The sequence below is a fragment of the Manis pentadactyla genome, chromosome 9, assembly GCF_030020395.1.
Source record: "Manis pentadactyla isolate mManPen7 chromosome 9, mManPen7.hap1, whole genome shotgun sequence".
NCBI lineage: Eukaryota > Metazoa > Chordata > Mammalia > Pholidota > Manidae > Manis > Manis pentadactyla.
This window is the reverse complement of record NC_080027.1, coordinates 35983430-36009370: the sequence shown is the minus strand read 5'-3', so window position 1 is coordinate 36009370 and position 25941 is coordinate 35983430. Positions and strand designations below refer to the sequence as shown.

The 25941-nt window shown below is 46.6% G+C and overlaps 1 protein-coding gene across 10 annotated transcripts in view; it reads right to left on the bottom strand.

Moving 5' to 3' along the window:
• The window catches only part of TENM4 (teneurin transmembrane protein 4), a 717007-nt gene that overhangs the window by 38466 nt on the left and 652600 nt on the right, over positions 1-25941 (bottom strand). For 7 of the 10 annotated variants that reach the window (XM_057507188.1, XM_057507183.1, XM_057507186.1 and 4 more), the window contains 7 exons: positions 25137-25398; positions 22331-22598; positions 19849-19992; positions 16722-16971; positions 14574-14594; positions 8719-8951; positions 4369-4523 (listed from right to left, as the gene is read on the bottom strand). In XM_057507188.1, coding sequence (XP_057363171.1) covers positions 4369-4523; positions 8719-8951; positions 14574-14594; positions 16722-16971; positions 19849-19992; positions 22331-22598; positions 25137-25398 — 1333 coding nt within the window. The remainder of the gene's footprint in view (positions 1-4368; positions 4524-8718; positions 8952-14573; positions 14595-16721; positions 16972-19848; positions 19993-22330; positions 22599-25136; positions 25399-25941) is intronic. The other 3 variants (XM_057507185.1, XM_057507187.1, XM_057507192.1) reach the window with 1 other exon arrangement.

Here is a 25941-nt window from a genome sequence, read left to right as displayed (position 1 = left end):
GGCACTCTGCAGTTTGTGAAGCCTTGTCCTTGAAAATGGCTCCTAGCGCCTCAGAGAGCAGGTCCTCTGGGAAGGGATCAGCGAGGCTGCCAATGGGAATGAGGGGCTCAGAAGTCCCGGGCCCTGGTCTGAGCCAGGCGGGGAGGCTGGCATGCACCACTGTGAGCCTTCGGGTGGGCATGCCAGGACTACAGCCGGCAGGGTCTGAGGTGAGGAGCGCCTACTTCAGTCGGGGTGGAGGCTGGATTGCTGGATCAACACACTGGGAGGAGCTGGACCTGAAGGAAGCCTTTGGCCAACTGTGTCCCCGGAGGCCCAGCTGCACTGCACATGTGCTGGAAGTGCTGACACGCGCTGCCTCCAGCTGATTTATTAACGCCACCCCATGGGACACATCACCTCAGGTTCCTGAGCCCTCTACAAACCCTTGACATTCAGCCTAATTTGGGGCTTATTTACATGAGTGTATGACTTCAGAGAAGAAATTTCTGTTCTAGGAATTTGTTCTTGTACATAGTATACATAAGGGTGTTTCCCACCACCATGTAAGTCATGGTGAAGAACTGGAAGCAACTCAAATGCCTGATGACAGAGAACTGGCTGCAGAAATGACACTGCATTTAGTTCACCCTGTAAGTTAGAATGCTCTGAGCAGCTGTTAAAAGTGATGTTATAGATGGGTATTTAATGACATGGGAAACTGTTCACTATGTATTAATTGGAAAGAACAGGTTACAGAACTGTAAGCTCAGTGTGATCCTAATTGGAGGAAAATACACAAATAGATTATGGATGGAGGGGAGATTGAAAGCTTGAAGGGATATACACTAAAATGTTAACTGTATTGGGATTAGAAGTAATTTCAACTCTCTTCTTCGTAACTTCTCACATTTTATGTTTTCTGCAATGTACATGTCGTAGTTCGCAAATGTAGTAAGAAACCCAAGTAAACTGCACACAAATGAGGTGTGCCCACTACCTGCCCCTCCAGCTCAGTGCCATTCTCAGGATGAGGCAGCCCCTTCTCATTTCTTAGGAGCACGATCATCAGGCCTACTTCCTAAAGTCTTCTTTTCTCCCTCCCAGCCTGGGACCCTCTGTCCCCACAGAGGCACACCAGAGCTACCTGCCAGGGCCACCTCCACACCTCTCCGCGCCTCTGGAGCACAGCGGTGCAGCAGCCTCCAGCTGCATCAAGAACACTGTTTACTCTAAAGTGACAGGGGAATTTTCAATTTCCTAAAACCCATTTCTTGTCGACACTGGCTGCTAAATATTTGATGCCCTCTGGTCCTGTGGCACCTTGGGGACCTGCTGGCCCAGACCTTTCTGCTTGTCATTATAATGAAAAGATGGCTCCCTGATGTGTGGGTGGGCAGCGGGGAGGGAAACAGGGGAAGAAGGGAAGACCCAGCACCATCCTGCCCACTGATGCCTGGGAGAGAGTGTGCGGTGCTCGAGCTGTCAGCCCTTCCTCTGTCAGAGCGCCTGTGTGATGGTTCTGCATGGACCAAGTACCCAGGCTTCTCTGACTTTACCTCCCTGTTACTGACGATGCTGCTGAGGCTTAATTTCCTATCACTAAAGCACAGGGACAAGACTTTCTGACTTCCATGGTCTCGGTGGAACGGGGCTCCTGCTCCCCACCCTCCAAGCATCCTGCACCTTTATCACAGCACTTTGAGCTGACGGCCTTGTTGCAGCATTGTGTTCTCAGAAATGGACTGTCAAAGGATGCAGGAATAAATGACCGCTGAATGGCATAGAGTGAGCGAGGGATTTGGGGCCAGGCCACCTCGTTTCCTCTCTCGGTTCCACAGTTCCTGTGGGTGTGATCTTCCTCAGGTTACTTTGAACTCCCTCTCCTTTATGTAAATGGAGGTAATAAATATTACATGGCATAACTGTAAGGATCAAACAAGACAATGTACGAGGAAGTTCTCTGTAAATTATAAAGGGAATGAATATTTACAGCCTATCACTAGCTGCCAGGCACTGTGTCAGGCAATTTATGTACAATACATGATTCCATAAAAGAAATGCATCTCCACATCCCTGATGGAACTTAGCACAGGGCTCTGCATTTATAACTGCATTTTCTTTCACCAAGCCTCATTCTCCCTATCTATAAAATGGGGAAGAGAGTATCTACCTTTTGGGGCTATTGTGACAGTTGCATAAGAAAAGTGAAGTTGTTCTCATCTCTGAGTCCCCACTTCTAACAGTGCTCAGCACACAGTCAGCTCTCAGGAAATCATTCTGATCCCTAAGCACAGAGTTACACTCTGCATCTGGGGTGGCCATAGCCTGCTGAGCTGAGAACTAATCCTGTTTGGACAGGGGGGCAACATCTTCTGTGGCTTCTCTCCTCTGTGTCCCCTAGAGCTTCTCCTCAGGCCTGGTCTTTGTCTCTTCCCAGAGGGGCTGCTCTGAGTTCCTTGGCTTTCCCCTCTGCACTCTGGCCACCAAGCTGTGCTCTTAGCTTTCCGGCCTACCTCCCCGCTCCCCACGGGACAGTAAAGTAGTGAGGTGTTTCTAACAGAGGAGGTTCAGAGAATGAAAGCCAGTGCCTCCTGCCCGTATGTGTATATTAAAATACATGCCTGTGTCTGGAGAGTTCGGTAAAGAGAATTCCATGCTTAGATTTGGACAAGGGTAGTGAGGACCACGGGGCACAGAGAACTTAGTGCAGGACCTCAGAATCTAAACATGGGTTTTTCCGCCTCCCGGGTGTACCAGTTGTCTTCCATGCCTTTGGTCTGGCTGCTTGGCAGTAACTCCAGAGTTAAACAAACTTCCGACGTGTGGATTGAAATTCATCGGCGCCCTGTGCTGGCTGGTGCAGGCCCCATTCTGGGAACTGAAAATATTCATATGTACATCCTCAGACTGTGGCTGCTTCCTGCTGGGTAATTCAAGCTCGCTCACAGACTGGAGAGGGAAACTGTTGAGCCAGCAAGGGGAAGCCTGCCAAACTGGAAAGACGAGTGGCAGGGAACAGATTCCATTCTGGAGCACAGCAGCCACATGAGTTGGTGCAGAGGGAAACCACACCGAGGCAGGCATGACAGTGAGGCCTCCCAGGCTCTGCAGCCCACTGGGCACAGAGGCAGGTCTGCAGCCAGCGGAAAAGCAGTCTCCCCCCCAGAAGTGAGGGGGCTTAAGACACCAAGTGTGGCTATTGCTAATACTAATTCGTGATTTACTAAAATTCCTGCCCCCTTATTTCCTTGGTTTTGCTAATGTTGGCAAGATGGGTGTTCGCTGACTGACTGCAGGCCAGGCCCTGCCACAGGGTCTAGCTATAAAGGACGCATCCCTTGTCAAGTCACTGCAGGACAAACTGAGCACATGATGAACTGCCAGTGCCTGGTGTCTCTCCTGGGTCTACACCAAGCTCCTGGTGCCCACTGTCCAAACTGTCTGCTGTGTATGGTAAGGTTCTTCCCTAACTGGGCCCATCATGCTTCCAGTTTCAATTCCTGCTACTTCCAAGAACCCCAGGCTCAGGCATTTAATTTTCCAATGTTCTCAGTGTTCTTGATTGTACCAGGCCCATTCATATCTTTGTACCTTTGCACATGTTGTTCCCTTTGTGTGAAATGTCTCCATTCTTCCTTGCTCCCCCAACAAATCCCTATTCAAACTTCAAAACCCTGCACAAATGTCATTTCCTTTGTGAAAATGGGAACTTCTGTTTATCAATCACCTCTGAAGAGCCAAGCAGTGCTAAGAGCCTGGCATGCACTACTTCCTGTGTTTTCAAAGCTATCCTGCCATGCCAATGTCATTTATTTCCATTTCCAAGTATGAAAAATTAGGCTCAAAGGGCCTCAGAAACTTCTCTAAAGTTACTCAACTAGTAAGTAGCAAAGCTATGATTCGATCAGTCAGTCAATCAATTAACTCATCACAAAATATTGATTGTGCCCCTCCTGTGTACGAGGTCCCTTGGTGACAGCAGAGGGAAAGACAAGACAATTCCTCTTGTCATGCAGCTTACAGTCCAGAAAGAGAAAAAATTGTACAAGTACCTGTAAGTGTTTCCAAAGAGGGAATTCAGGTAGTTATGGATTTAAAATCACTGTGTGTGAATCTCTGCTGCCTCTGAGGCTTCCTTGCACGGATTTCTTCACTGTTCCCCGAGCCTCCCACTGTCACCCACTGGTCTCTCTGAGGGTGAACTCCCAGAGCACCGAGCTATGTTCTACTAATCTTTGTGTCCTCAGTGCTCCTCACGGGCCCAGCACCAAGAGTGTGCTCTGAAAAGGTTTGCGCGCTGTAAAGACGAATGGCTAGCAGGTCGACTGGGTGCCAGGTGAGAGGACGCATGAGTGGACAGTCTAGCAGACAGAATCTTCTGTTTACCTGAGAAATATCCATGACAGAATCACAGCTCAGGGGCCGGGCTGAGGTAAGATCATTGGAACCCAGCAGGGTGGAGATGATCCCGTTCTGATCCACGCGTCTGATCATGGTGCCATCCACGAAGTAAATCAGCCCGGACTTGTCCACTGTGATGCCTGAGGCACGGAAGCCAAAACAGCGAATTCAGCATTAGAGATGGGAAACTACACACTCATGGATGGAGCCTTCTGGGTTGGCAGTGAACCTGCCCCCTGTGACTGAGATCCTCCCCACAATGCTCATCCCCTTCTGAAGACAGGGACATGGGTGCCCAGAGGCTCGGACTTGCTCAAAGTGGGGCTTAGAACCCAGGTTTTCAGATTCCCCAGGGCTCTGTCCTTCTACTTGGTCACTCTGCAGATGTCTACCCAGCACCTTACCGTCCACTAACACTGGGTGCATGACTTCTGGGGTTTGCTAAGCACTTGAGGGTGAACTAAGGAGGATCTTTTTCAGTATCAAAACTGTGAATTACTTAAATTAACCTATTTCTGAAGCCCTGTATTTATAATAATCAAATCCCCTGTTTGGTAACATTTTTTTCTTTTCTTCCAAGATAATAATCCTTCATGCCTTCCTATTTGGTTATTATTTTAGTTTCATTGGTCATTATAGTAGTACAGAGACTAAGAAAAAAATCGTTTGGATTTGTGTAGAAAATATTGGTAGAATGAATTTCTTAAAAAGGCACATTGAAGAGAGGAGTCTGAATTATTATTCAACATTGTCCGCTCCATTTGCTTGGCTCTTCCACCCCGTTTGCTCTCTCCCTGACTGGCTGTGTGATCTTGGGCGAGTCACTGGACGTCTCTGCCTTTGTTTTCTCAGCTGTTCAATGAAGGCATTGCTCTAACTATGTATATCTCACTCTTGAATGGGTGTGAGAATCACCTGGGAGCTTGCTAAAATGCACTTCCCAGGTAGCTGCTTCAGAAAACCTCAAGTGGAGCCCAAGTATCTATCTGTATTTTTGACAAGCACCTTGGGTGATAATGATATAAATCAAAGTTTGAGAGCCATTCTAGTAAACCCATACTTCTTAACCAGTGATGTGTGTCAGAATGACCTGAAGAGCTTTTTTTTCCAACACAGCTCTGCTTGGCCTCCCTCCTGGAAATACTGATTCAGCGTCGCTGGGAATATGAGCAAGGCATATCTTAGAAATGCTCGTGGGGTGACATTGCTTCCCACCTCAGATCCAGGACTGCAAGACTGAGACATGCCCCTCCCAGGCTGAGACCTGCTCAGGGGCACTGGGGCTGAGAGAGGCAGGATGTGCCCCTGGGAGCACACAGTCTAGACGGGGAGGCACAGGAGGAAGTCAGTACCACGCGGAGTGTCCCCAGGGAGGACAGAAGCCCAAGAGGGGTCTGTGGTAAAATAAAGGAGATTCTGGTCAGTTTTCTCTGGGGAGAGAACTGAGAGAAAGGGGTCAGGAAAAGCTTCACAGAGGTAGAGACACTCAAAGTACAGTTGACCCTTGAACAACACAGGTTTGAACTGTGCAGTTTCACTTATGTGTGGAATATTTTTTCAATAAATATATTGGAAAATGTTTTGGAGATTTGATTTGCAACAATTTGAAGGACATTTTCTTTTATTGTGAGAATATAGTATATAACACATATAACATATAAACTGTGTTAATCAACTATTTATGTTACTGGTAAAGCTTTTGGTCAACAGTAGGCTATTAGTAGTTAAGCTTTTTGTGGGGGGGCAAAAGTTATATATGGATTTTCAACTGCTTATGGGGTTGGCACCCCTAATCCCCATGTTGTCCAAGGGTCAACTGTATAAAATGTTCCAGTTGCATAAACTTGGGCAAGTCACTTCACTTTCCCATCTTAGTTTCCTCATTGATAAAATGGGGGTAATAACATCTGACTTGTCACTAGTTAGCCCTCAATAATTATTAGTGACTTACAATTATGAGAACATGACCAGCATTTTATGGGTTTCAAGGAACCTTGCTCTTGAGGCCCAGCTCTCCGTGACTGGTTCACAGGGTGGTCTAAGACACCCAGGGGCCTCTGAGGGACGAACAGCCAGTGAGCAGCAGTGCCTCCTGTGCCCTCCCAAGGCTGGTCAGGGCTGGAGAGCGACTTCACAGAGACGCAGGGGCCTCAGGGTAGGGGAAGCCGTTCTGTCCCTGCCTAGAACGTAAGTTACATTCTTTAAGTACCAAGACGGGAGCTTGCCTGGCTCGGCTCTTTCTCCTTCATCTGCTAGGGCTGATGAGCGCTCCACGAACAGCTGAACAGCTGGGTTTCTTGTTTACAAAGCTGGCTGCGCACGCTAATACACTAATACAAGTGATCTGTTCCCTGACTAATGACTTCATTTTTTCTCCTTTTTTTGTGCTAAATAGATGGACATCTTTTCTTTTCCCTGCTGTAAAGTGTCTGCATATTGTGGCCTCCTTGTCATTTTTATCTGGCTTATTTATATAGGCTTTTGGGCAATTTCACTGCTCTCACATCTGTGAGCGAGCATGTGTGTGTATGAGCGGAGTGTAGAGCAACTGAGAAAGAATTAAATTCTTCAGAAAAACTTGTAATTCCAAGAGAGTAGAATGTTGCAACTGAATGTGGTCTCAGGATCGGTTAGCCCAGTCTGCTTGTTCACCAGTGGGAAAGCCGAGGCCCAGAGGAGGTCACGGGCTGGGAGATGGCAGAGCAAAACCGTAATGCAGAGTCTTTAGGTGCAAGCCCAGTGTTCTTCACACTCCAGGCTAGTCTCAGTATTAGGAGGTCAAAATCAGGAGGGATATTAACCATGGATGTTGCAATATTTACCTCACAGAGTCACCACCTAACCAATCCAGGTATATAACACAGATGATGATTTAGGACATAATAAAATATAATGAAATTAATATGATATGATATAACAATTATAAAAGGAATCACTATATAGGGGATGTTTACCAAGTGCCTGGTACCACTGTACTGGCATTTACATTCCTGATACATTTAAGTTGTACCACAACAACACAGTATATCTCTGTTTCATAGATAAGGGAAATGGGGCTCAGAGAGGTTAAGCAGCTCACCCAAAGTCACACAGCTCTCAGATGGCAATATCTGAATTTGAACATAGGACTGCTGATTTCAGTACAGTCTACTTCTTTGATTTGAAAGTGCACATACTGACTGCATTTTACCAACAACTCTCCCAACCATTAATTCATTTAACAGGGTCACAGCTAGGTCTAGGAGAGGCCTTGAAATCTGGCACTATTAAGTAACACAATCACATGTTTATAGGATAGCATATGAAATACAGTAATTCTGACCCTCAGAACAATTCTAGAAGGTGGACACATAAGGTATTACTATCCCTATGTCATGGATGACCCCGAGGCTTAGACACTATAGGTCACCAACTCCAGGGCCTGCACACAGTAAACACTCTGCTAATGGATGGCTTTCAATAATGGTGGCCTTTCCTCCAAAAAACCTTTGCAGTCTCCTAGGCCCAGGGGCCTCTCCCGGCTCTGAATTCCCTTGCGGTGATTTGTCCTCGCATCTCAGGGAACACTTCTTCCTCTCTACCATATTAGAGTGATTCATGCTCAAGTGAATCTATTTATTCTATTACAATGAACTCACCTATGCAACCACAGTGTGCTGCATACTCAGTAAATACTTGCTGAATAAACAAATGAAAAATTGTGATTTTTGGGTTTGAAGAGGTCCAACTTTTTGAAGGACTCAAAACTGAAACTTAGAGTTAACCCATCCTATAGTACATGAACGTCTGTAGGTGATATGGCAATGTTTTCATAAAGCAATATAATATGAGAGCATAAATGTTCAATGGCAGGGGACTGGAAAATAAATGATGGGATGTCCACTTGATGGACTCTTACATAGTCACTAAAAATGACTATACAGAGAACTGTTTAATGGTCCAGAGAAATGTTCATGCTGTATCAGTTAGGGGAAAAAAAGTAGGCTACTCAAACAGTTTGTTTAACATGATCTCACTTTGTTTTTGGTGAGCACTACATGCACACAGACTCTTAGAAAAAAGACTAGGAAGAAAGATAGAAATTAACCGGGAATATTTCTGACAGATGGAATTATGGCAACTTTAACTTTCCTCTGTAGAGTTCTTGGTATTTTCTAAAATTGTTTGCAATGATAAACATGTATTTCTGAAGCCTGAATTTTGCTATCACATGGTACCGATTTATAATTTCTTTCAAGTCTAAGACTGACTGGAGTTGGACTCGTAACTACCAGAGAGCTAACGTTTGATTCCCTAGTAGATGTTACTGACAGTGTGTAAAAAGCAAGGACTTACCCCTGGGGTTGGTAAGTGTAGCTTCAGTGGCCTTTCCGCCATCCCCACAGCGAGTATCATCAAAGGGGAGGCACTGGTCCCCTGTCCCTGCCACTACCTCGGAATTCTTGACAAGGTCCTTCACCACCACGGTGGACTTGATCTTAAAGACCCGCCGGCTGTTGGTGTCGGACAGGAAGACGGCCCCACTCATGGGGTCTGCGGTCAGGTAGTACTTATGTGCTGGACTGTGACTGGAAAACAAACACAGGCCAGTTGGTGGGCCCTTTCTTCTTTCCTACTGGCTAGCTAGAGACATACAACCGAATCCAAGCAAAATTTTATGGGGACAATGTCCCTATTTTGGGAGATAGTTGCCCAATGTTTTTGACCCCAGTGGTTGGCCTAATTAACCCTCCTACCCAGCTATTGAGAAAAATTCTCCTGCCAATGATCGTAATACCCAGTCCAGTGCCACGTGGTGCCCATATCAGGGGCTCAGCATCTTTTCTAGGATTATGAATGAGACTTACCACAGGGGGGGCTTGAAAAGCCAAGCCAGAAACAGGAAAGGCCTTGACTTTAAAAAACACTTCAAGAGTTTGAATCACAAGCCCTTCTCCCACAGTTTTTGCCACAGTCCCACCCCCATCTGAGGACTGACTGAAAAGACCCTGGCCAGCTCTGACTCCATGCAGTGTCAGCACTGTCTTCTGTTGAAGCTTCTATGATACTCAGCAGCTCAGTAGTCCCCCTTCTGCAGTCAGTTATAAATGGATTGTAGGATTCTTTTGTAATTTCCAGCACCACCCAAGGAAAAATAAGCAAAACAGGGGGGCAGTTCTAATGATGGCTCTGTTATTGGACAACAGCCGTAAGGACAAGGCAGTGCTAACAAAGGGAAGTGAAGTTAGACCACGACTGTACGGAGGGGTTAGAGAGACAAGGTGCCGCCTCTAGGCTCACAGTGGGAAAAATGCACAGACTGTGGAAGCGGGTCAGTCTGGTTCCAAGTCCAGCTCTGCCATATCCAGGTTTTGAAACTTGGGCAAGCCAGCTGGCCTTCTGAGCCTCAAGTTTTCTTCACCTGTAAAATGGGGATATTAACAACTACTTTGCTCATGTATTGGGAAGATTATATAAAATTATATATGAAAAATATTTACTATAGTGCATGGTGCATAGTAGGTACTCAATGGTCATTACTTTAATTACTAGTCATTATGTTTTTGCATTTGGAGAGGACTCCAGAGTAGCTATTAAACCTGAATTTTGCTATCACATGGTACTGATTTACAATTCCTTCTTAGTCTAAGCCTGATTAGAGCTGGACTCTTAACTCCTGGGAAGCTAATTTTCAGTTCCTGTGCATGACCTGATCATCCCCAAGCCTTCAAACTGCCATCTTAATACTAGTAGTCCTTCCAAGTCTCTGAAAGTTTTCTGATTCAAAGGGATCTCTCTCTGTTCAGGTTGGATGGCCATTTACACTGGGCAGTGGGACACAAACTATGCTAGGGGACTCAGGGGGCAGACTGAGCAATACCTACAGCAACAGCAAAGTAGGGGCACTGATACCTTTTAAGATGTAAGAGAATCAGAAAAGTCAAGAAAGAAGCTGTTTTATATTTTATCAGGCATGTAAGTTTGGGGTCCTTTTGAAAAAACACAACTTTGTTTTGCAGATTGGTGGACAGTGTCTTGGGGACTGGCTGCTTCTGAGAGGGCCCAAGGCTTCCCTCTTTTGCTTTCTGTCCCTGAATCTGAGCAAGGTGACATGATTTTCTCCAACTGCCCTTACACTACTGTCCCACCATATTATCTTTTTCGAACAACTGCCTGCAGCCTGGACCCTCCCAAGGCCATTCTCCTTTGTTCTAACCCAAATACCACCAAGTCACCTCGATGCCTTCCCTTCTAGGACTCCCCATTTCTTATAAGCTAAGTTCAGCCTCCCCAGCACACAATGCCCTTCAGGCTTGCTGCTGCTCCATCTTCACAGCCCTTTCCTCACAGATGTCTTGTCCTCCATCAATGCTGACAACCTGTCCCTCAACACACCTCCATGCCTCTTTGTACCTGCTGCTCCTGCTTTGCGGAGTGTTGTGGCCCCTTCCCTTTCCAGAAGCCTGTGGAACTTCTACTCAATTCTTCAGGTGTCAGCTCACATGCTACCTGTTCTGGCAAAACCTCCACTGACTCTTCTTCTCTATGTGCTGAGATTCGTATCTGTTCATATCTGGGTTTCAGGACACTTAACATAATGCTGTGGCTATTTACTTATGGTCTGTCTTCTGAATCTGACAGATGGTACTTGAAGGGGAGAGATGGGATTTTATTCATTTTTGTATTTCCAATGCTCAGTTTGGCACCCCCTAGCACATGGTAGCCTTTTTCCTTGAATGAATGGTATCTCCATTTTTAGTTTATTTAAGTATAATTTTCATTCAAATTACTTAGTTTTTCTTTAAATCTCTTTTAGAGGTGGCAGTAACAGAAGAGGTGTTCTGTTTATCTTGAATGTCCCCTGTGACTTAACCCTACAACATAGCACAGATTTAATCTTCCCAGATGACACTGATTCTGGCTAAATAAAATGCAGTGAACTTAGATCTGCTCTGCAATGTTAGGGTAGCCTTGATCTTTCTGCTCTCCTGGTGGCGGCTGTGGGCTGGGGGTGACTACTTCATTTCTTTGTGCATCACCCATGATAAACTGGTGCTATCCACCCTGGCAGGAAAGGGTCCCTAAGGGAGTGTGACAGGGTCCCTGATTAGCATCCTGAGTTCCCAGCGCTTGTCCAGAAATGCTGCTCATGTGGAGTATCTCAGATGGGTAAATTCCAGAAGGTGGCATTGGTAGGATTGTCCGAGAGTCTGTAAGAGCTGCGGCTCCATCTTTGGTGCCCAAGGATGCCTCTGAGATCTGGTGATCAGTTAAGTGTAGGACAAAGAGCACTAGCTTTGATCATAGAAGGTGTGGGTTCTAACTGGAGCAAATCACGTAGTTGTAGGTCCCTCAGCTGTCAAATGAAGAAGTCCCTGCTCTACTTTATTCAAAGTCTTGTCATTAGGATCAAATGAAATTCTCTGTCTCAACAGCTCATTCAAGTTGGTAGAGTGGTTGGATAGTCTCCGATTCACGTCTTCCTCATGCCACCTGCACCAGGAGAGCACCTGGGCCTCTGCTGGGAGCAGTGTCCGCCCCCTCCCGTCTGTGGAGCAGAGCTGCAGAAATGACTCTCAGGGTTACCAAAGCACCTGCTCCCACCTCTGGGTTCCTCTTCCATCCCAGATGCTGTGCTTCACATGCACTACCTCACGGTTCTCGCAAACACCATATAAGGCAGGTGCTTTGGGCTTTTTTTTTTTTTTAATAATTCAGGAAACAGACGAGTTCAAATGTGCTTCTGCATGACAGGATTCAAACATTTCTCCATGGCCTTAGGGAAGAGATCTAGGAAGAGATGAGGATCCTTGTTCCCTCAAGGGTCCAGAGGAAGATACCCAAAGGATTAGGGGTCCCTGGACTGAGCATTCTCAGCATGGAGGGCTGGCATTGAGGCTAAAACGCCATAGGCAGAGACAAGACTGCCCTGGGGACCACACTCATAGGCTATGGGCTCCAGCCTGCAGCCAAGTGCTGTTCCTGGGAACAGCTCAGACATTACATGCTAATGGACAAAGAGGAGAACATTTTGTAATTTTTAAAATTCATTACTGTCATTTACTGATGGGCACACTAAGGCCCAGAGGGAGGAAGGGATTTCCCAATATTCAGATGCCAGTTAAAATCAGAGCTGGAACCCAGCTCTGGATTTCATTCTGGATTGTCTTTAGAAACCTGGAAGGCCGAAAGAAATTTCATTTTTCCTCCTACTTAGATCCACTTTAGCAATGGTTTCTAGCACCTGAGAAAAAAGTGAATTGAGAGAGGACAGGAGGCCATGAATACATCAAAAGCCATGGATTTAAACACTGGAAACAAAAGGCACCAAAAGCATAACTCTCTCAATTTACAGATGATGAGACTGGGAACCAGAAATGCTAGGTGACCAACCTCCAGCCACAGAATGGATGCACAAGAAAGCTGGACAACCACCTGGTTACCACTGGTGAGTGAAGGTTTTAATGTTAAATGCTAGGTTTTCATCCAAGACCTTCATATGAAATATATATCTGTGTTTTCTGTAAAATTGAACTTGAGGGCACATGTGAATGCATAGTTCAGTATCTCCATACAAAGCTCACTGAAAATATCTTTTAGATTTCAGTGTCAGGAAAAAAAATTCTTCCTCTGAGAAGTGGGTATATTTTCCCACTTTTGATAATGCAAACCATGGAAATCATTGTTTTCCTGTTTACTCCAGATGCTAGGAAGCTCAGTCTAATTTGATGTATAATCACATATATGTGTTTTGTCCGTTTTCTTTTGTTCTTAAATTCTACTTAATTTACTTTAATACATGTGTCTTTGGTTGTAAAATTATTGAATTCTTTTTTGGGAAAGATGGGGACATCACCATCATATAATTGTTATTATATATTATATACAGTAAAATATATAAATGTACAATGTAACAATGAATTATTTTATTATTATTATTGCCATTTCTGGAGTCTCTGTGCCTGGCACATTCCTAGATACTTTACAAACATCCTCTGTAACCCTTATAATAACATAATAACCTCCCAGGGAGATTTTATTAATCTCAGGCTAAAAGATAATGCTCTGAGAGATGAAATAATTTTTTCAAAGTCACACAACTGGGGACCTTTAGTTTTCTCTTCTGTGAACTGGAAGGTGTCATGAGTCCCTACTTCACAGGGTGGTCTGGGGATGATCAACTATAAGCCATGTAAATCACTTAACCCCTCTTGCTACATACTAAATGTTTATACACGTTAATTATTATTATCTTAAAATAATACTATGACAATGTAATACTGTCTAATTATACAGATACCACTATAGACATTATTGGATTAGGGTCTGACTTTCCACCACCCTAGGGCTTTCTTTTTATCCCAACTTAGCACCCATCCCATATGCCACAATGATCTGAGCCACACGTGGAAGAGCAAGCCCCAGAATGCCTGCCCACAGCTACTTTCAAGTCACCCGAATGTGCATGAGGCCAGAGAGCTCTCAGGTGACTGACTGTTAGCCAGGAGTCAGGCGAGGGCCTGGTGATGCTGGCACACTGACAGGGGACGCTGACAGGTAGACAGTTCTCTCGGTTAGTCTGACAAGGTCCACTTCAGCTGCTGCAGTGCCGCCGTGAGCCCACCGGACAGCCCTACTCTGTGACTAAGTTCGTATTCAGTGACTTCTCTCTTTGGGTGGTCTGTATGGTCTGAAAAGCCTCCCCAGCTCTGCTCTTGCTGGCAAAACTTCTGATAGGATCACCTGGCATCCTAGCCCCCAAAACCAAGGCACCTGGAATGCCACAGAGTGGAAACCTGGTTTCCTCCAGGTTCTTAGCCTGATCGAGATGTTCTTAGGACTTCCCACTGTGGCCGTTGAAGTCACTCAACACAGGATGATGTCCTCATTTATTCTAAGGATAAGCAGACTGTGGTGTTCAAATCTCTGTGCCAAGATTAAAATTTTTCCTCTATTACTTCAGTCTGTCATTTCCACAGATTACCAAAGTGACTGCTGTGCTTTGCTACAGGCTAAAGCAGTTTAGGCTCTGGCCACCCACCCCCACCTGTTATTAATGACTTCCTCTCATTGTAGCTGATTACCCCAATCAGTTCCAATCACACAGAATTCATTTGCCATTGAGCCGTCCGAAATTGACACGTGCAGCTTACCACACAACATGCAACAAGGCAGAGAAGAGACAGGAAATCCTCCACTGGTTGGCTTACCTATGTCTGAAATCTTTATTTCTGACAGAAGACAGGAGAGCAGGGAATAGAAGAAAGAATGAGGTGTTAGCAGCGGGGTTAGAAGCATTGTTAGCAGCCTGAAAACTTGACAGCAATGGTACTGTACAATACTATAATAAATAAAGACTTAGCAGCTGTGACACTGATATATTTTATATTGGATATTACTTGTCAGTGAGCTCACTTACAAGCAGCTACATATCACAGGAGAGGCATGGTTTCACCTGTACCACTACTGCTGACTGCAGGGGAAGAGGATGAGGTGACATACTCCGCTGCCTTCACTGGAGCTGACAGCCTGGAACCCGAGAGCCACGCGCCCTACAGAGAGTTCTCGAAATTTGCATAGCCCCGCCCCATCCTCCTCATAATAGAATTCAGAATTGGAGATAAACTCTATTTACAAGGGAGGCTGTGACAGGGAGAAACAGGCCTGGGAAAAAAAGGCTAGAAGAAAAGAGATCAAGATGACAATACATTGACAAATTTATTTTTTTTTCCAAATTTCTTGTACTCTTTCCTTCCCTGCCCACTGTCTTCCATGATCTCCCACAACTGTGGGAGGGAGACAGGAAAAATGGGATCTCTTATTTGAAAGATGTGAAAATGGGGGCCAGAGATGGTAAGAGTCCTGCCCAAAGTTGCCCAGCTTCTCTGCCGAGGTGGGCGGACCCCCTAGTCCACGGCTCTTTCCATCTCAGTTCCGGGCGTGGAAAGATGACTGAGCGAATACGCTCCAGGGTCCCTTCTTTCTTGAGAGATGTCTATGCCAGTCAACTCATAAGAGAGAGAAGAAATGAGAATAGTCCGATAGTGGACTGGTTCTCATTCAGACTGATCATTGATTTCCTATGAGTCCACAGAATGTGAACTTCTGATTCTCCTCATGGCCAAAGAAAGACCCTCTCTTTCTTTTGTCCCTGTGTGTGTGTAGGCAAAAACTAGCCCTCTCCTCTTGAAGGCCGTGATGACCGTGGGTCAGCCAGCAGCCTTCGCTGCCTTTCACAGGTGTCCGGCGGAGTGGGGCTCTCAGCAGGCACCTAGCCCCAGGGAAGGATTTACCAGGGCACTAAGCCGAAGTGGGCCTCACTGGGCCCCGAGACAGTTCTTAGCACGGCAGAACTGTGATGGCCTCTGGGTTTGGGCTCACTATTCTAGAAGCAGGTCCTAGGGCAGGTACTTTAAATCCCTGAGTCTCCTTCTTCTGGTTTGTTAAAGGCCACAGTAATAAATATCTCACAAAACTGCTATACTGGGCAAACAGTAGGGCTTCAAAAGGTGAGTATCCTTTGCCCCTGGTCACTTTGGAGGAAGGCTTTCCAGCTCAACGGCCTGTCCTGCTCACAGGGACCCTAGCCCAAGAGATGGGAAGATCCATTATCTAAAGCTGCTCTGGGGAACTTGGTGCAATTTCTCCTGAAAGGCAGAGTGGGGCTCCTCATCTCTACCCATAGCTTCTCCATAACCCTAGAACCTACCCTGTAAGAGTGTACTGGTTTAGGGAGGCATAGAGAAAATGTAACGTACCGGGCCTTGCCTGAGCTATAAGTGTGGCTGTGCTCCATCACTCCTGCAGGGTGAGGGAAAAGAAAAGGCTCGTTTGGCTGGCTCTGCAGGACCCTAGGAGCGGAGAGACCTGCCTGATTTTTAACCTGTGGACCTTAACTCAGTACTGGGCAGCTGAAGAGAAGTGCTCCTAACTCTGATAGGTGTTAAGTAACAGGGCCAAACTTGGCATGGGGGCCTTGTCCATTATGTCATCCCCTGTCATTATAAAAAGACTCATGGGAATAATTCCGGTCAGTTTGGTGCTAGAAAACAGAAAGAAGATTCAAGGACTTCTGGGAAGTCTAATTCTTGGTCACTCACAGCCCTCAACATCATCTGGCCACTGAGGATATCTCCTCTTCCCAAAGCAGTTTGACTTTTTGCAGTGTCCTGTGTAGAGCATGTCCCACTTCCCCAGAGGCCCCAGCTTCCTCTGAACTTGGAAATGAAAAGTCCTGGGGTCTGACAGGTGAGGTTTTGTCCTGTCCCTTCTCTGGGCCCACTGGTAATGCCAGGTGGGCCCACAGGATGGCAAAGCAACGTTATCAGGAACTGTGAGGAAGGCATCCCCTTACACACCTCAACTCCAGGATATTGGTGACATTCCCAGAGGGGAATATCCTTCGGATGTAGTTGAAATCTCCCACATAGAGGCTCCCGTCAGAGCCACACGTGAGTGCCACGGGGGCCAGCAGCTTGTTGCCATCGGCAAGGCCGTTGCAGCTGGGGCAGGAGATGCTCCTCCGGCGCCCATTGCCCATGACGCTCCCGATGACAGGTGGCTGCTGGGATACGAACTGGTTCTCCCCATTCCCTTTGTGCAAGATGCCTGGAACAAGGAGAGTGCAGAATTACCTGGGGTGCAGGAAATGGCTCTCTTCTGTGGCTGACCAGAGTAGCCGTGATTTTGCAAGGAATGCAAGATCTCTGCCCACCATTTCCAGATGGATCTCCCAGGGCTGCCTCACTCCCACAATGAAATCCAGAATGTTCTGAACAGGCCATCTGGCTTTACTGATTGAGTTCTCACACTGTACGATACGTACTATTTTTCCCCCCTGTGGTAACAGGGGAAACAGGGTAGGTGGCTTAGCTACGATCACACAGATGATAGTAGAAGCATTTCTGAGTCTGAGCTCTTAATCATTCAAGCTCTTCCTATTGTATAGACTATATACATGTAGTCCATGTCTCTATTATAGCACGAATTCTTTACTGCACTTCACTGCACTGGTTTTCTCTTTAGATTAAACCATTTCGAGCACAGAGGCTTTTTCTTTTCCCTTCCTGTATTGCTGATGCCCAGCACAGAACCTGGCACACAGTAGATGCCAATAAATGTTTAGGAAAATGCATGAGTAAGACTCAGTCTCTTCTCACCAAGGCAGAGGCAAGAGACCTGGGTTTTTGCCTGCTTTTGCTACTAATGAGCTGATCTCAGACCTTGCATAGGCCTCACCTCTTTAACTGCCCTTGGGCCTCAGTTTCCCCACTGGCAAAATGAAGGGAAAGAGCTCAGTGACTTATAATCTTCTTCCCATATCTGTACTGTTCATTTTCAGGCTCAGACCATCCTTTCCTGTACTACTGCCACAGCCTCCAGATGGCACTCTGCCGCCTGCCTCACCCCTTCCATACTGAAGCCTGAATGGGTTTTGGTTTTTATGGTCACAAGAACCTTCTCTCAGGCTATCACCTGTTAGCTTTGTCCTTTATTGGACAGAAAGCCTTCAGTCATTTTTAATTAAAAAAATTTTTAAAATTTCGGTATCATTACTCTACAGTTACATGAAGAACTTTATGTTTACCAGACTCCCCCCATCACCAAGTTCCCCCCACATTCCCCATTGCAGTCATTGTCCATCAGTGTAGTAAGATGCTGTAGAATCACTACTTGTCTTCTCTGTGTTGCACAGTCCTCCCTGTGCCTCACCCCCACATTATACATGCTAATCATAATGCCCCCTTTCAGAAAGCCTTCATTTTTATGTAGTCTACTCAATCATTTTTCTACTGTAATGTCTGTGCTTTTTTAGGTTTTAGGGAATCTTTCTCTGAGTTCATAAAGATATTCTCCTATATTTTCTTCTATTAAAGTATTATCTTTCAAATTTAAATTTTTACTAACACTTAATTCATTTTGTATACACTGTGAACTCAATTTCATTTTTCTCCAGTTTTCCCAATATCGATTTCTAAAATGCCTATCCATCCTTCACTCATATTATGATGTCACCTTTATCATATACCAACTTCCTATATATCAATGATGTGTGGCAGAAACTCACAGTCATTCACGGATATGCTTCTTACCCACCTTGTTCTTATTCTGCAGTTACAGAACCCCTATGTTTAGCTGGGGCCTGACTGTCTGGAATGCACTACCATCTCCAACCCTGTGTGCAGCTGGACTTGGTGGCTGCTGGGGGCGTCCTTACTGTGGAAAGGACTTGCTCTTAGTCCTTTTCCTCCTTCTTGCTGGCTGGAAAGTGGATGTGAAGGCTGGAGCTAAAGCAGCCACCCTGGATCATGACCATAGAGGCCTGAGTAGAGCAACAAGAGGGGAGAAGCCTGGACCTCTGGCCCTGCAGAGGCTAAACCAGCCCTGGTTATCTACCTCCAGACTTTCAGGTAAGTGAGAAACAAACTTTTAAATTGCTTACAATTCCATTATTTTGGTTTTCCTGACACTCATGGCCAAACCCAGTCCTAATTACTACTCACAGATTAGTTCTGGGCTCCTTGTTTTGTCCCACGGAATCTGTTCTTGTGCCAGCAACACACACAGTTTTAGATATTGTGTTTTTTCTAAGATAGCTTAGTATCAGGGTGAGTGCCTCTTTTCTGTTCTTGATTTCAAGACTGCCTTAGCTATTTATAAATCTTTATTCTAGTGTAAATTTTAGAATTATTTTGTCAATTTCCCCACAAAATGCCTGGTGGCTTTGAAAGGCATCTTTGCCTCTATAGATCAGGCAGGAAATAGCTGACATCATTACTACATTTAGTTGTCCCATCCTAGAACACAGTCAGAGAGTGAGCTGTCTAGAATACAGACCCGACTGTGTCACTTGCATGCTTTTATTCTTTCAGAGGCCTGACATTTGCCTCTGGCTAAAGGTGAAAGTCCTAGTCTTCTTACCCTGGGCCCCAGCTGCTCGAGTCCCCAGCTTTGGATTGCACTAGTCCCCTCATGTCACCCTTTGCTCAAACCACAAGGAACCTTCTTGCCAGTTACTCTCCTGGCAGCCCTCAGTGCTTCGGTACAGACCGTGCTCTCTGCTTAGAATGTTCTCTCTACTTGATATACAGGGCTGATCCTGCAGACCCTCTGAGGCTCGGTTTTCAAGTTCCCTATGAACACACACCTTGCTGAACTGGAAAGCTGAGTGAGGAAGTCCTCTGCTATGTCCCCAGTGTCCCACACTTCCCTCCGTGAGGCATTGTGTGAGGTACAGTGTGGAACTGCCTAGGGAGTGTTTGTCTCTGATCTGAGTGTCAACTCTTGAGGCCTTTCATTTCTGCATCCCCAGCGCCTCGGAGTGAACAAAACAGGGCCGGACCCCAAGGAACAGTGACAGACCAACTGGTGATGTAGAGGCCTCTGTCATTTGAAGCATGCATTCTCTTGCCTGGCAGGGCACACAGACCTGAGACACAGGTCACACCCATGGCCCGGCTCTGGGAATTCCGTTAATCCACTCACCACTTTGGATGTTGAGGGCGTGATGCTTGTCCAGGCTCCATCCTCCCAGCTTGGAAGCATCGATTTCATGGCCCTGCAGCACTGCTGTCCTTTTTTCCCACAGGATCAGATCTGGGCAGGACTCATACTCATAACCCACGGAAACTACAGAGAGCAGAAGGCACAGAATGCACCTGTGAGCAAAACCTCCTGTTTCGTTTTAGATCTGCATGCAAGGCCCCTGCTGGTCTTTTGTAGGAAAGAAAAGGGACTGCATTTCTAAGTGGGAACCGATCCATGTGTGGTACTAAAACAGGGGTGCTGAGCCTTAATGTCCTTTTTTTGGAATAGTGATCATACATAAGTTAAACAAGTACAGTAAATATTTTAAAAAGGACCCAGGTGAATAATTCCAAAGGAATCATCTTTAGTATGAAAAATGCTATGTAGGCACAAGTCTTTATTGCAGTATTAGTTATAACAGTGGACAACTGGAAGTAATCTACAAGGTTCTAAAGAGGCTAGAGGCTGAACAAACCAGAGTGTATCCACTTGAGGAATTTATGCAGCTACCGAAAATGATGGTTATGAAGACCACAGATGACATGGAAAGTGCTTATGGAATAATGCTAAGTCGAAAAGACTAGTTTAGTTATATATAGTATTATATCTGTGTTAAAAAAATTATACATGAGAAAAGAGCATGAATTTAAATGTCAGCAAGTGGTAGCATTTGTTTACAAAATAGAAAAAGGTCTGACTTTATTTCTATTTTTTGTCTGTTTATCAAATTTGTATTAATGAGTATGGTATAAAGAAGAACGATCCAAAAATCACTTACAATGAATCCATGGCAAAGCAGCTCAGCTGGGGTACATTGAAAGCTGAAAGTTGCTTTGAGATGTCAAAGCTTGTAAAATCCCTTGGTTTCACAAATCCAGGCCTTCTTAGAAGGTCACTGGGATACAGGCTAACGATGGCAGGCTCGCCCAGGCTGGGTTTGTAAAAAGCCCTGTAACTGCCTTATGGAAAGAAACTGGCAGAGACGGGAACGCCATTTCTCCCAAGTGTCTTCCAAGTGTGCACACACTATTTTCCAGTGAGCGATATCCTATTCCAAGCTCAGGACATGAATTAACAATTGGGCAGCCTCTTAAAATTTCCTTTAGGTTCCATAAAAGATTGCTGGCCACCTATGGTAGGAGGAGAATGCGGCTGGACGATGTCCTTGTGCCCTTGGGTCTCTTAAGCCATCTCTGTGCCTCCTATGGGTCACCTGTCATCTCAGGAAAGGAAACCTCAGCCCTTGGCACCTCCCTGGGTAGGCGCTTCCTGTTCTAACTGGCTGGTGGGCACAAAGCATGCTCATCCCATCTGAAGAGATTGTAAGGCTTCATGTGTTTGAAGAGACCATAGCAGTAGTCTGGTTTAGGCAGGGGTCGTGAACAGTGAGAGATGGCATCTTTGGGCCCTCGTATATGGGCAGGACATGACATTCCCGGGAGGGTTTGGGATAGACAGAGCTCTGTCCCTTCCTTGTGCACCCTTAGGAAGTCATTCCATCTCTCTGGGCCTCAGCGTCCCCATGCACAATTTGGGGACAATTTCTGACTCACAGGATGATTATGAGGATTCGGTGAGGTGCCAGGGTTCAGGACAGCACGCCACCGGAGCTGGTACTCAACATTCTCTTACTGACTGACTTCCAGACCTCCTCCCTCCCTTCCTCTGTCTTTTTACAATATTACTTAGTCTCCACTTCCTCATTCTTTCTTTGCTGAATCTAGAAAGGGAATGAAAATGCAGTAGGCTTCAAGACGAGAAGGGCTTTTCTGGGTGGTTACCCTAAGTGCATGGCAGATGAGCCCACAGGCTTAGGCTGCCAACAGTCCAGCGCGGAGCCCCTCCTGCAGCCCTGCCCTAATCAGAAAGCAGACAGGAGCACGGCCCGCCCCCGAAGCCCACGGGCTGAGTGGCGCTGGGACTCTGGGTGAGGCTACAGTCACCTTCTGCTTCATCTTGGAAAAAGACCACCAAAACAACAGATAAGAGACAACCTCTCTGACTGGAAATGAAGTAAAGAGACCAGAAGCCTTTCTGCAGAAGGAAGAATCTTAGCTCCTGCACCTCAATAAAACTGCAGAACACAGGAACTCCATTCTCCCATATTTTGACGGCTAAGTACAGGCTGGTTGCAGTGAGGGGACCGAGGCAATGCCCGCAGGGCTCTGTCTCTGTGGCATGAAGCCTCTTTCGGCCCATCACATATTACCACAGTGCTTTTCAAGGCCTTTTTGGTTTTGTAACCCCTTTTGTAATGGTCAAGTTTTCCACATTTGGGTCTTTGAGTACATTCTGTGAGGTTACAGATGGTCACTGAAAGGTCTTAAGGCCAACTAAGCTGCAGGCATTTCTGGGGTGAGGGAGGGATGTGGAGAGAGCCCGGGCCCACCAATGCTAGTCTCTCTGAGGATGGTGCTGAGTCCACCGCTGGGAGGCTTACCGAAGGCTTCCGAGAGCCCAAACACCTTCTGGTTGTAGACGTCTGTCTTGTCCCAGACGAAATAATAGGACAAGTCTGGTGCCGCAGCAAACCACTTCCTGAAGAGGCGGCCCTCAACCGCCACCATGAGGTGGACCTTCATGAGGTTGAAGGGGATGGCAGGGTGGGTGAGGCTGATCCTCAGGACAGATTTGTAGCCAGGGGTACGGCTGCTCAGGTAGCTCAGCCTCATCTTGCAACCAGAGATAGTGATTTCTTCCCGCAAAGCCTAGAGAGACAGATCACAGCAGTGACAGCCATGCGATCACGCAGGGGGGCAGGGGCGGGGCGGCCACAGCCTACAGACGTGGGGTGTTTGGGAAGCAGAGAGGAAGCAGAGAGGGACAAGGGGAAAGGGGGAGGGGAGGAGCGGGAACTAGAAGAGGCAGGGAAGAAGGGGGAGCAGAGGGGGAAAGGAAGAGAATGGAGAAAAGGCAGGTGAGCTGAGGCAGAAGGCCAGGTCTCTGCAGCCAGCTCTTGTGGGGTACAGTGGTACAGCCCTGCCTCATGGAGCCTCAGCTTTCTCCTCCATTCGACAGGGACGGTGATGCTCAGCTCACCAAATTGCTGAGAGGCACATGTAAATAACATGTGTAAAACACTTCTCACCACATCACCTCTCTTTCACTAGCTGTGTCATCCTAGTGAAAGCATGGAACCTCTGAACCTGTTTCCTCGCTAGATGACCTAGGGAGTCAGGTCACGTGTATGCAGTGCCCAGCACACACCAGTGCTTAGTGCATGGTTCTAAGTGGGATGCTGGTGCTGCGGAGCAGGGGATCCCGTGAACGAGACCTTTCCCTCAGACTAACTGGACAGCTGCCTCAGCGAGTGCTGTTTCTCTTTCAAAACTTTCTAAAGTCAATTGTGTTTCAAATGGCTTTCCTCTTCAGGAAGGAAACCGAGACTATGATATGATGGTCAGACAACTATGCAGGGTTGGGAGTCCAGCCTGCCTAGGACTGTGGCTGATGGCCCCGCTCTTCCACAGGAGGAGGTTGATTCAGCCGTGTGGAGTTGCTTTCCTCAGTGCGACGCTAGGGGAGCAGAGGGGAAGGAGCACTTCCTCTACTGGGTGCCATGGGCTCAGTTCCAAGATGGAAAGTTTAAATTAATGGCAGGATGCTCAGACACATGGCAAAAGCAGAGGACTTTTATCAGCTTGATAACCCGGGCTCTGTTTCAAGGAGGGGACATTAAATCAATTGAGGCTAACATAGCCATTAAAATGACAATGACTGTTCTTCTCTCCTGTTCACAGAGGAACTGGGCCTTTCCCTGCCCATCCATTTCATAGATGGCTGTGAACTCCCACCCACCGCATGGGATTTTAGGGACTGAACACATGGGATTTTAGGGACTGGGCCTAAACCAAAGCAATCTTCCTAAAATTTCAGCTTACAAGTTCAAGGCATCGCAGGCTCTACACCCCAATGAACCACAGGCAGGGTTCAGGTGCCAGCCTGATGCTTTCATAAATATTTACCTTCTTCAACATACCCTTTAAATTTTACATCTCCTAGGACTTGCTAAGGCTAGCCAAGGATAGGACTGGAAAAACCCAAGTTTTGTTTTCACTTATTACATGAATCTGATAATAAGCAAGGTCTGTGACCCATTCGGGCTTGTAGAACCCCACCCAGGGAGCACTGTAAAGAGGGTGGGACTTTTAACCTCATTTGTCCCAAAGTTCCTGCTCCTGGGAAAATGTTAGCTGGAGCTGAACCAGGGTTGGGTAACAAATTATTTCTCTTCAGCATGCTGTCTCCACTGACAATCATTTCATAAGGAAGGTCTGCCTGGTAGTTGAGATAGGACACAAGTGCTGCATCTCTGAAAAGGTTTCAACCTGTGGGTACAGTGAGAATTTCCAAATGGCTGTGTTTCCTTCTTGGGGCTGACGGCCGAAGTCCCTCAACAGGGTACACACAGAGATGTGTTTGCTCAGCCAGGCATGAAATGTGCAGACAAATATGCATCAGTTCCCTGCTCCACCACCACGAGTGACTTGCTCACACCCACAGTACCTGGGCTCTCTCTCATGAGCAGGCGGACGACAGGGGCTTCCTGCCCGCACTGCCATCTTCCCCCTTCTGCAGCCCTTCCTGTCTGCCATAGAAACTGGGCAGGGATAGAGGAAGAAATTCAACTCCCCACAGCTTTGATAGGCACAGAATCTTTCTTGATTTCTATTAGGTTAAAATTACTTCCTTTTAGTGGTAATTAAGTACAACACTCTCCTGAATAGATTTGAGTCAAAGCAAACCTTAATTGGCATGAAGGCAGCATGTGTAAAGTAATCTTAATAATAATGGCTAAAATTTACTGAGCACTTAATAGGTGCCAGACATTGTCTTAGGTGCCTCATACACATTTTCTCATGTGATCTTTACTATGATGCTCATATTTGGGATGTTTTGTCTCACTCCTCTGGGTAGAACCTAACTTTGTAAGTACTTTTAACAGAAATAATGAGGAAGGGGGCACACTGAGGGGTGGGGAAAAGGAAAATGGAAGTGAACTGGATAGCAAAGTGGAAAAGGAGCGTATTTACTATATGCTGGAGTGTGCCAGGCAGTTAACAGAGCTCACGTGCCATAAGTGTGTGAGAGGGGTGGCCATCGCACTAGGACACGGCAGCGGTGTGTGGTCTGCTGGCTCGGTTCCGCAGGGGGCTGATGGGGTCTCTCTTTCCTCTGTCTCTGAGGTTCTCCTTTGCCTCTCAAGTGAAAAAGCATGGAGAAATGCCGTTAAGAAAGCTGGGTACCTGAATTTCCGGAACAATGGGGCCTTTCTCGGCACAGGAGCTGGCGAAGGACGTCAGCGGGGATGGAGACACGATGGGGTTGGGGCGGGCGAAGTTGCTCAGGTCACAGCTGGGAATCTCGTTCTCCTCGTGCCGCATGATGATGGTCTCCATGACGAAGAAGCGATCCCAGGGCAGCCAGAGGGTGTGCTCCTGCGCAATGAACGGCGCCCGCTCGAACCGCAGGACGAGGGAGATGCCGCCGTGGGTGACCAAGTCGAAGCTGTTTGGGAGGGGAGGGTTGAGGAGGAGAGGAGGGGGAAAGCAGGAAACAGGAGGTGAGGAGGAAGACGAAGAGCGGAGACAGAGAAAGGAGGAAAAAATTATACTGAGGGTCTGAGCCCTTGCTGAGGAGACCCTAAAGCCTGAAACACTTCACTGTAGCCATGCGCAGTGGCAGAGATTCCAGAAGGCATTTTTTTTTCTTTTTGCAAATGATTCACTGTTGAGAATTTGCTAAAACCCAATGAAAAACCATTGCTATGGAGGCTCTTTGCCAGGACACCAAATGGCTGATGAGCCTGTGCTATGGTGCTTCTGGCATGCAGGGCCTCTAAAAGCCAAAGCCCAGCAAAAAGTCAGCAGAATAAAGTGGGGCAAGCCCTGCTCTGGCATTAGGAGCCCTAAGCCCAGTCCTCTCTCTGCCATGAGCTGTGTGATCTTGGGTAAATCATTTAGCATCTCTGATCCCAATTTTCTCATCTATAAAATTTAAAGGTTTAAATGAAAATTATTCTTAAGTCACTAAGAGTCTATGACTTTATAG